The following is an 11,950-nucleotide window of genomic DNA, read 5'->3' as shown; positions in this document are numbered from 1 at the left end:
GCCCTCAGAACTAGGAAACTTTTCCAGCGGCTCTTTTGCGGTAATGACCCTTGGGAGCGCCCGCAAAGTACGCTGGATCCTCGAACATGCTGTCCCTCTTAAAAAAAACATGCTCTCGGCAGAATAGAAATACGGTCCCGAGGGTCATGTAAAGGATCTTTCTGACATTGGGTTACATTGCTAACTAAAAAAGGTCCAGTTAGAATAACTAGGAGGTCTGCGGTAGGCGAGGTGTAGACAGGCTATAAACCAGCACAGGGTTAAAATGGATATTGTACCTTTCTGTGAAATGAGTGGTCGGAGCAAAAGAAAAAAGTTCGAAACGTCAGCAGGTCAGCGCAACTACTCTGTTTCACAGAGGCGTGATTTTTATCAGTTCATTACATTTTCATTTCAATCATTTCAATGTGTTTCATTGATAAAATGAATAAAGAAAATACGATACGATTGCACGATTTAATTTCATTATTCTTGATAAAACCATTCTAAATAAGGAACATATTGCTATGATACAGGTGATGAATCAAAATACACGCTCATGAACTCTTACTGTCCGTGTCGTCTGTAGTGACGTTTTGGTGTAGCCTCAACTTAAATTATCGCATCTTATTGGTGTTCTGTATAGGCGTTTGGGTCTAGTCTCTTCTTAAATTTTTGCATCTTTCCTATTGATGTGCTTTCAAATATTCACTTCTTTGGTTCGTATGTTAGCAAAAGAAACCCAAAGATGGCTTCTATTATTTCTAAGATGTTTTTTTGGTAAAACTCTTTTTAAAACACACAATACTCCACACTCTTCTCGCTCTGTCTTCCAACGTTTCCATACACGTGTAGCGGCTCGTAGTCTGACGTCTGGCTTAATAGCTCAGCGTAATGACTGGTTTCAACCGCTGTGACGTTATGTGGTGACCGGTAATTACACTCTTTCTTATAGTTATAGGGTGACCGGTTATCGGACCCTCCCGCGACGTCACTGTACACTCTAGAGGTGATACCATTTGTTCGCCAAATGGGGTGCGGTTCACTTGTTTCATTTCAATCAATGGAATCGGCTCCTGAGAAAGATAGCAATCTTGATAATTAAAATGTTAGACTGCGCAATTATAACAATTATACCATTTCCATTGAGGTGGATAGTGGGGAAATATCGAGAGCCGTTTTGCTGTTATTATTTTATCGAATTGCAAAATGTGCAAATAGTCCGTAAAACTATATTTTGTGGTACATTCCTTCCAGTAATCGAGGAGAGTTGTTCTCCAAGCAAATGCGATCCGAATAGCTTGTGCCTTTTTTAATAACCGGGACTTTGACCAATCAGAGCGCGCGATTTACCAGTGTCGTTGTCTAAACAAAGATATATCAAATTTACTGGAATTAGCGCCTCCCTCGAATAAGCGCCCCCCCATCCCCCCAAGATTTTTTTGTAACTAAGTAAAATAACTATTATACATGTTCTAAGAAAGCAATGGAGCTCAAAGACTCTGGACAAGAAAAAGTCCTTTTAAATAAGCGCCTCCCTCGGATAAGCGGCCTGTCTGCTCATATCCCGTATGCTCCCGTCTGCTCATATCCTCTTGTAAGTATTAGAGTTGACCTTGACCTTGACCTTGACCCTCATGCCTTGAAATTTCTTGGACGCTTTTTTTCTGCGGATATAAACAAATTGAAAATTGTACTACTGTGTAATCAGTTAATAACATCTACGGTAAGATTGAAATCAAGATGCTAGAAATCAAGGTCTTCTAAATAAAGCTGAACCATTTCTCTTAGTCCCCTATTAGAGCCATGTTGAGGATCAGGACACCACAGGCTTACCGCGGTGCTGGTGTTTCCACACGCACACGATGATGATGAGTATGATGCATGCCACAGAGAGGAGTACTAGGACCACCAGCACCTCCAAGGACAGCGCGCTAGATGACTTAGAAGACGCTGAAATAACCAATAGTACAGGATTCAGAAAACTATAGTGGAGTCATCAGGGACAAGCAGTCAGTTCTCACAAGACGCAAATAATGCTTCATTTCTAGCGGGAGCGGGATATTATGTATTTTTTGTGCTTGTTGGTGACTGCTTTTCACCCATGTTGCAATAGCTCAGATTGGACCAGCATCATACTCCACTGGCAAACTGTGTTACATGGCACAATTTTATAGTAGTTTTTTGGCAATTTTATAAAACATATTCATATATTTTTTATCCAGAAGAAGTGAAGAAGTGTCATTAGGTAAAGAGGTAGGCTATCAAGGGGACTTGGGAGAAATCCCCCACCCCTTGATCCATGGAATTAAGTGGTCCGTTAAATGGTCAAACGCTGAAATTCCCGCCCCCGGACTGGAATTAGAGGAGGGGAGCTGCACACTGTCTCTTTCGTCACGTAGTATTGGGTAATGTACCGTGAGGTGCATCATCTCTTGGAGTTGATAGAGATTGGATAGTCGACGACTCCTCTGAATAAGAAAAAGTATAATTTACTCTACATGGCATTGTAAATGCACCAAATATCAACCCATTCATTTATTTCTGATATTCATTATAACATGGGGAAACAGAGCTTCTTGGCAGCAGCGAAGACCCCTTGATTAACCATGAGATATTAATGAACAGAGAGGAAGGAAATAAGCAATAAGAAAAGACAATAGCGTTGTTGATAATAAGCGCATGCGCCGTGCCCCCCGTCCAATATGTTTACCTTTGAATCACTCTCCAGCACATCAGATAAAATAAAGCCCCCCGACCAATATGTTTACCTTTGAATCACTCTTCAGCACATCAGATAAAATAAAGCCCCCCGTCCAATATGTTTACCTTTGAATCACTCTCCAGCACATCAGATAAAATAAAGCCCCCCGTCCAATATGTTTACCTTTGAATCACTCTCCAGCACATCAAATAAAATAAAGCCCCCCGTCCAATATGTTTACCTTTCACCTCTCCAGCACATCAGATAAAATAAAGCCCCCCGTCCAATATGTTTACCTTTCAACCACTCTCCAGCACATCAAATAAAATAAAGCCCCCCGTCCAATATGTTTACCTTTGAATCACTCTTCAGCACATCAGATAAAATAAAAAAACCCATCCAATATGTTTACCTTTGAATCACTCTTCAGCACATCAAATAAAATAAAGCCCCCCGTCCAATATGTTTACCTTTCAACCACTCTCCAGCACATCAGATAAAATAAAGCCCCCCGTCCAATATGTTTACCTTTGAATCACTCTTTAGCACATCAGATAAAATAAAGCCCCCCGTCCAATATGTTTACCTTTCAACCACTCTCCAGCACATCAGATAAAATAAAGCCCCCCGTCCAATATGTTTACCTTTGAATCACTCTCCAGCACATCAAATAAAATAAAGCCCCCCGTCCAATATGTTTACCTTTCACCTCTCCAGCACATCAAATAAAATAAAGCCCCCCGTCCAATATGTTTACCTTTGAATCACTCTCCAGCACATCAGATAAAATAAAGCCCCCCCGACCAATATGTTTACCTTTGAATCACTCTCCAGCACATCAGATAAAATAAAAAAAAACCGTCCAATATGTTTACCTTTCAACCACTCTCCAGCACATCAGATAAAATAAAAAAACCCGGCCAATGTGTTTACCTTTCAACCACTCTCCAGCACATCAGATAAAATAAACCCAACGCAAAGTTAGATAGACATTTTCAATTCTAATTTTTTTCCTCAAAGAATATATCTTCTTTATTGTTTAGGTTCACTTACTCGGCAGAATAACTGGCAGTGAGGTCGATAAACTTGTTGTTATTGCTGACTCCGTCGTCTTGGTATTTGTACGTAGAGTTGTTGTTGTTGCTGAAGATGACGGTGTTAATTGTGAAGCTGCTATTGTTTCAGTCGTAAGGGTTTCTGTAGTTGGGCTGATACATCGCGACACACGACCTGCTTGGCTACAGTCTGATAATCATGACATTGTTGCTGTTATCGTTCGAGGCATTTATCATTGACAAAAGGATATACACCTGTTTCACAAAAACCTTGTCAATGCAAACGGAGAACTGCCATTAGCCAGTCGCTATTGGCGCTGTTTGTGCTGAGGTTTTTGTAAAATAGGTGCATAACATAATATCTTACCTTTCTTATATTCACAGATGCGACCTCTCTGTAAATCATATCTTATAGAATTCAGAGATCCTTTAAACATGTAATCTCGTGATATCAACACGCTTGAAGTACGCTGCTCTCCTTCATTCGCTGTTGGCTTGCCTGATTGCCATTTGTCTGTGAGGGTAAAATTAGCTCCGTTTTTCCACTTCAAAGGCTCTCCTTTCTTCCAATTGTCAGGAATCTCCATCCCAATGAACGACTCGTTTGACCCGTCTGGGACCGTCTTGGTTTGAATTTGCTCCGTGATGAACGCCCACTCCTCCTTTGTCTCCATTACAACCAAATCGCCACCAGCAACCGAGCATTGTTGTCGGCTGAGAAGCCATGTCATGATGTCATCATGGAAGGAATAGCATGATTCACACTCTTTATCGACACCTAAACCAAAAAAGAGGTATACGGGCTTAACAATACATAGTATAGCCGGGTAATTGCATAGGATTAAGATTTTGTATGTGTTACTGTGATATGATAACAGGTGTTACTGTGCTACGACTGTATGTGTGTTATTGCACTATGTCTACATGTTACTGTGTTTTGACTACATGTGTTTCTGTGTTATATCTACATGTGTTACTGTGTTATGACTACATGTTACTGTGTTATATCTACATGTGTTACTGTGTTATATCTACATGTGTTACTGTGTTATGTCTACATGTTACTGTGTTTTGACTACATGTGTTTCTGTGTTATATCTACATGTGTTACTGTGTTATATCTACATGTGTTACTGTGTTATGACTACATGTTACTGTGGCATATCTACATGTGTTACTGTGTTATATCTACATGTGTTAGTGTGTTATATCTACATGTGTTACTGTGTTATGACTACATGTGTTACTGTGGAATATCTACATGTGTTACTGTGTTATATCTACATGTGTTACTGTGTTATATCTACATGTGTTACTGTGTTATGACTACATGTGTTACTGTGGAATATCTACATGTGTTATTGTGCTATATCTACATGTGTTACTGTGTTATATCTACAGGTGTTAATGTGTAATGACATATGTGTTACTGTGTTATTACTCTGTTAAGATTGTATGTGTGTTACTGTGTTGTTCTACATGTGTTACTGTGTTATGATTACATGTGTTACTGTGTTATAACTACACGTGTTAAGGTGTTATGACTTTATGTGTTACGACTGTGTAACTGTGTAAGTTTCTGGTTATCTTTGACGCTAGAGTTATAATTTTTTTACTCGTGAATGTGCCCTGTAAAATTATGTGCTTGTTTCGTCGTAGTATATCGCCTGCGTTTTATGACTCGTACTTTCACGCGATGGTATAAGCACAAACCGAAATAAATCGTCGACGAGAGACTATCCAAATAATGTTCGGCTTACCAGAAATGCTTGAGGCTCCTTGTAGGATGATAATCAATCTGAGAATTATCACACTTGATTTTCCTCGAGTAACGTTCATAATTAAGTAAAAAAGTCACAAATTTTTGTAGCGTTGAGCGCAAGCTGTCATGTGAGATGAAATTAGTTTCGGTTTTCGATCTGAGCTTCCAATAATAGAGTGATCGGAGCTTAAACGGATGTAGAGAAAACCGCTGTTTTTTATGTCATACTCTCACCTCGCTTAATCTCCAATTAATTTTCATGGCAATAGTGCGACTCTCGCATGAGAATTATGCTGTCAGCGATAGCGGAAGCATCTTCAAAGCTCGAACATTTTGTATAAAGGAATTGGAAAATTGGACGCGCATTTTGGATCTAATAAGGTGTTCAAAAGCTGACATGTTATTAATTAGTGCTTTTTGTGTTGGTCTACGAGAACGCACGGATTTACCACGAAAGTCAACACCGTCTGAATATACAGTTTACAGGTCTGCATTTTTCCGCTAAATTATGATTCCACCAGGAAGTAGGAAATGGAATGAACCGATGATTGCACTCCGAAAATAAATCGTTATAAAACAAACTTACAATTAATTTATTTATCAGAAATGCAAACAGATATTCTTATTAATATTTTTCAATTCTTTATTTTGAGCCTTATGAAAATTGGTTTATCGATGTCTTTGCAATTGTGGCGTCTCACTCGAAGGAACTTTTAGCTATTCGTAAGTTTTTGTTTTTCGTTAGTCTTAAAAAGGCAAGTGAAGTAGAGGAGATGATTTGCGGTTCGCTATCGGGAACTTGTTGGCATATAAACACAGCTGTGATGTCGACGGGGGATAGAGGGGATAAGTGGGGGGTGCGGTTTTAAGTAGCAGGGGCTTCTCTCTCTATAAATCCCGTGATGCTATGGCAAACAACTTGACATTCACACCACGGGCAAACCAGACGATGTTCGTGTATCGAATATTATCTTTAATTTGTTCACCGAATATATATGTAATAAAGCCAATATCTAAAGCTGTTGTCATAGATAGATCCGTTTTAGCCGTGATTCATAACAGTTTGAGGCGATTTTTCTCCCTCATCTCGGTTCACCTCCTCCCCACTCGTAATAAAATACAACAGGCTAGAAATGCTCCACGCCCTGGCAAACACACCTTCGACTCTTCGAAGCAATGCCGGCCTTCAACAGAATGCGATGCCATAGCAACCGCTGAGAAATTCATTGTTCATTACCGCAAAAGAGCCTCTAGAAAAGTTTATAACAATTTTGAGTTCCAAAACGCTGGGAGCTGCTGTGCTATGATTGGGCCTTTTTTTAGGTGTGAAAAGGCCCAATCACAGCAGAGCAGTGTTTCCTTGTTTGCCTGTTTCAAGGATCAAGTTATACTTTGTTTTGTACGATAAGACTTTTTTCTGACGTTCCATTATGGTATCTCGAAGAAAGAAACTGCATTTAATTCCGTCAGAATAATGTTGATTTTATCGGCTGTTTTAAATTGGCTTGAGCTTCCGACTTATCACGCCCTCAGAACTAGGAAACTTTTCCAGCGGCTCTTTTGCGGTAATGACCTTTTGGAGCGCCCGCAAAGTACGCTGGATTAAAAAAAACATGCTCTCGGCAGAAAAGAAATACGGTCCCGAGGGTAATATAAAGGATCTTTCTGACATTGGGTTACATTGCTAACTAAAAAAGGTCCAGTTAGAATAACTAGGAAGTCTGCGTAGGCGAGGTGTAGACAGGCTATAAACCAGCACAGGGTTAAAATGGCATGTTGTACCTTTCTGTGAAATGAGTGGTCGGAGCAAAAGAAAAAAAGTTCGAAACGTCAGCGCAACTACTCTGCTTCACAGAGGCGTGATTTTGTTCACTTCATTTCATTTTCATTTCAATCATTTCAATGTGTTTCATTGATAAAATGAATAAAGAGAATACAACGATTGCACGATTTAATTTCATTATTCTTGATAAAACCATTCTAAATAAGGAACATATTGCTTTGATACAGGTGATGAATCAAAATACGCGCTCATGAACTCTTACTGTCCGTGTCGTCTGTAGTGACGTTTTGGTGTAGCCTCAACTTAAATTATCGCATCTTATTGGTGTTCTGTAGTGACGTTTGGGTCTAGTCTCTTCTTAAATGTTTGCATCTTTCCTATTGATGTGCTTTCAAATATTCACTTCTTTGGTTCGTATGTTAGCAAAAGCAACCCAAAGATGGCTTCTATTATTTCTAAGATGTTTTTTTGGTAAAACTCTTTTTAACACACACTATACTCCACATTCTTCCCGCTCTGTCTTCCAACGTTTCCATACACGTATAGCGGCTCGTAGTCTGATGTCTGGCTTAATAGCTCTGTGTAATGACTGGTTTCAACCGCTGTGACGTTATGTGGTGACCGGTAACTACACTCTTCCTTGACGTTATAGGGTGACCGGTTATCGGACCCTCCCGCGACGTCACTGTACACTCTAGAGGTGATACCATTTGTTCGCCAAATGGGGTGCGGTTCACTTGTTTCATTTCAATCAATGGAATCGGCTCCTGAGAAAGATAGCAATCTTGATAATTAACTAGTTAGACGTCGCAATTATAGGTGGATAGTGGGGAAATATCGAGAGCCGTTTTGCTGTTATTATTTTATCGAATTTCCAACTTTGTTTAGTTACCTTTAATATAATGGTCGCGCGAAACGAGGTGTCGCTTCTGAGAGTTGTTGATGTTCGTATCTTTTTAAAGGATTTTGCTCGCTCTGAACATTGATATGGCATCGAATCAAATCCACTCTGTTTTTCCACACAATGCTTTTAACCACCACGAAATACAGAACCTCCAATAAAGACAATATACGAATATTGACCAACAGTCCCGTTTGACACGTCGTTTTCACGAATTTAATCGTATAAATAATTTATTTCGCTTTAAACAACTACTTATTCGAAGGGCTAATTCCCGACATCATTTCAGCCGTAAAATACACGTTTAGAAAGGGGTTTTACAAACGAAAGGATGTTTTTGCTAAACTACCCACAGGGTGTGGAAAGAGTTTGATTTTTCAAGCCATGTCGAACATGTACTACATTTTGAAAGCAAAAAAAACAATTTCAGCAGGGAACCCGATAGTTGTTGTAACTTGTCTTCTCCAGTCGGTAATCCGAGACCAGTTGGCCTATCTGAACTCAGTCGGGATACGTTCCGCCGATATTTCCAACCCAAAGGACACTAACATTCTAGACAAGGGAAAAGCGAGGATCGTGCCCGGTAGTCCCAAGTCATTCGGCAGTGAAGCGGTGAAGCTATTACTTGGCACCAAAGCTTAAGCTTACAGAGAGGATGTCGTATATCCTTGACTTGCAAAATGTGCAAATAAAGTCGGTAAAACCATATTTTGTGGTACATTCCTTCCAGTAATCGAGGAGAGTTGTTCTCCAAGCAAATGCGATCCGAATAGCCTGTACCTTTTTTTAATAACCGGGACTATTTCCCGCAAACGCGGCAATAAGTCCCGATTGCCTTACATTTCCGAGTAGAGACAAGGCTAGCCCATTTTTCTTTCGTAAAGACCGAGCTGGCGAAACGGCAAAATATTTCTGAAAGGCATAAGATTTCCCAGTGATTTGCCTCCAAGAAAGATTGATCGATGACAGCTTTTGACATGTTTGATCTCCAAGGGACCCAGGCGCAGTCGTCTGTCGCGACGGCTTTTTTGCCAACTCAGGCTAATAAAGGCTTGACCATGGGCTTATACGCGGAACAAAATGATTTTCTTGAATATCTCGCGATGTATACATGGTATGGCAATAAAGCTTTTCATAGTGGTAGATCGTGGTAACTAACAACATTTGAAATTGTGGTTGCAATGGAAACGCGTTAATTGCATAAATTAGAATTTTAAATAGCTAGAATCATTCAAGTAAAAATGGGGAACATTTAGGCAAAACAATTTAGAAATCTTAAGGCATATATTTGTTTATTGACATTATATAGATCTGAAATAGCCTTTGCACCTGGTCAAGCTATTAATTTTTGCGAAATATAGAAATTTATGTTACCACGGTAACCGTTGTTATGGTTACGGGGTCGATGGACCAGATGCAAAGGCTATTTATTATGGGGCTTTTGACTATGAATATATATATGTGCTTAGAACACCAATTTATACTGTATAAGTTTTCCCCATTTCCGTTTTTAGCTAATCAATATGCAATTAATATATGCACATATGCTTCCATGGCAACAGATCATGTTTTTCTGCTATGGATATTCATCAAGCCAAATTTGGTTGTTTTAGGTTATCGCAGTCTTGTATTTTAGAAAAATGCTTTGATATCCGCGTATAAGCGCCTTCACATTAGCCTGAGAAGTTCGTTCTTTACTGTTCCCAAGGGGTTATTTTTCTCACGAGTGAAACGTTAGAGGAAAATACCCCTGGGTTTCCGAGGATTACACAACTTATGTCTCTTGTATATTCCTTATCTCTGAGCCTTAGTTGGCTGGAATAAAACTATTTTTGCACAGACAACAAGACAGTTGTGTTAAGAGATTGATAAATTAGTGATTTGCTCTCCACTCACGTTTTCGGTGCAAAAGTTTAAATTTTGCGCTATTCATAATCTAACGCATCTGCATAAAATATTATCGTGATGTGATGAAAATGCTCGCATTTCAGAGCGCACACAGCTTGGTATAGCATTGTTTTACTATAAATAGAACCATTTTAGGTGGACAAGTCAGGGAATGATATTTAATTAGGTTTAGATTATAAAATTTGAATTTAGCGCTGAGAGCAATGTTGACTCATTGACGGCTGATTGATAACTGGTTGTTCTTGAGCCCGGGGGTGGAAGGAGCTTTCCCTTTTATAGCAGAACCTCGTGTTTAAACTATGAGTTACTTGTCGTTTTATTTGTATAAAGTGACGATGGGCTTTATTTGTTTATCGCAAATAAAATTTCAGCAAACTTTGAATTTCTCGCGCGCGTTGCAAAATAATTTCGGCGGGAAATTGTAAAAAAAAAACCCAGGGAGTTTGAAGCCGATTTTCCGGCTCTTGGTAGATATTTCGCCACTATCGACCTCAATGGAAATAGTATAATTGTTTTAGTATATAAAACGAGCTTAAAAGCAATTTTATTTTCAGAAACACTTGCAAATCTGCTTTTACACCCGCAATCTGAGAAGACCCATTCACAAGATTAACATTCAAATATGATTGATGGTTTTTCTAATGATTTTCTTATACTTTTTATGTTAAGAAGCACACAAGACTATATTAGACTATTAGCGAAGCCCCATATGTATAGAAAAATTGTATATACCAGGATAATAGTAGCTCAGTAGCCAATCAGAGAACGTTTTAGAAACAGACTACTGTATATAGATTGTACAGTTTTTCCCAGGGGAAATGACGGTTAAAGGAGAAGGCAGATCACATTATTTTTTGATAGTATTTTTATACATGACTTTCAGTTACGGACAGATAACATCATACTCCGTGCACTGAGATTTGCTCTGCTTGTTGCAACGCTCTTATCACGGCTCTAGCAAATATTTTTTAGCAAAGCAAAGCATATCTTTACGGAGAGTAAGTTATGTTGTGAGTTTGCATTCGAAGAACGACTTTATTTCTTCCGCGGACTTTTCGTACAAATATTTCGAGGGCGCTTTGGAATGCTCAAAAAACCGGGTAATAGAACTGGAATGACGGATATAAACAGGATTTAGCTAGATTTCAATTTACTACTCGTTGAAATGAGAAAAACACACACGGACATTTTGTACTGTGAAATAATGGTTTAACAATAAATAGAGAGATTTATTGATGTCTAGCATTCTCATCCTGCCGCAATTCAACAACATGCACACGCAAAGATTTTGGCCCTTCCCTAAAAGAAAGTCATATTTTATACTTGTTTTGGCTGTGATAACTACAATGGCGGTAATATCATAGAGCTAAAATACTCATTACAAAGTTTTTGAAGCCCTTATTAATCAGGCATTATTTATACAGGCCATCGTAGTATATCCGAGGGCAGATACGCATAGACGTGAAAAATACCTTGATTGATTGTTCTGGTTAAGTAGCGCCTGCGATTATCTAAACAGCGGTTATCTTCCCAGGCGGGCTTCCTGTGCCCGAGGGTGTCTTGGTCTACCCATAAGTCACTGGGGTCAGGAGGTTTCCGCGCGATCCTTCAAAGTTTCAAAGTGCGAGCGAGTTCTCATTCCTTCAAATACTCAGCAGCTTCTTCTCGTTTATCGCAGAAATAAGTGAAGGAGAAATGAGTGAATTAAGACTGGCATCTTTTTAATCGTACTTTGAATGACAAAGCCAATTTCGAGCGAGTCATTTGAATAAGCCGTTGGGAGACGCTGATATCGTTGAACAGTCCAAGGTGGGTGTGCTTTTAAAATGAAAGGCCCGAATTTGTTTGGGAATGAAAG

At 39.2% G+C, this 11,950-nt stretch overlaps 1 protein-coding gene across 2 annotated transcripts; it reads right to left on the bottom strand.

Annotated features, from left to right (window-relative positions):
* Positions 1-442: 442 nt before the first annotated feature.
* On the bottom strand, positions 443-5,960 carry LOC116605169. 2 transcript variants are annotated; one of them, XM_048733574.1, is made up of 6 exons: positions 5,499-5,957; positions 4,106-4,516; positions 3,737-3,928; positions 2,397-2,450; positions 1,816-1,932; positions 443-1,646 (listed from the first exon to the last, which is right to left on the bottom strand). In XM_048733574.1, the coding sequence occupies exons 1-6, from the start codon at positions 5,575-5,577 to the stop codon at positions 1,615-1,617; spliced, it is 885 nt and encodes a 294-aa protein (XP_048589531.1). In that variant the 5' UTR covers positions 5,578-5,957; the 3' UTR covers positions 443-1,614. The 2 variants fall into 2 exon arrangements, with proteins under 2 accessions (XP_048589531.1, XP_048589532.1); XM_048733575.1 differs by lacking the exon at positions 2,397-2,450 and having other exon boundaries at positions 5,499-5,960.
* Positions 5,961-11,950: the final 5,990 nt, after the last annotated feature.

Source organism: Nematostella vectensis, chromosome 10, assembly GCF_932526225.1.
Source record: "Nematostella vectensis chromosome 10, jaNemVect1.1, whole genome shotgun sequence".
Classification (NCBI taxonomy): Eukaryota; Metazoa; Cnidaria; class Anthozoa; order Actiniaria; family Edwardsiidae; genus Nematostella; species Nematostella vectensis.
Note: the sequence above shows the minus strand (reverse complement) of the source record. Positions and strands in the feature narration are given on the sequence as shown.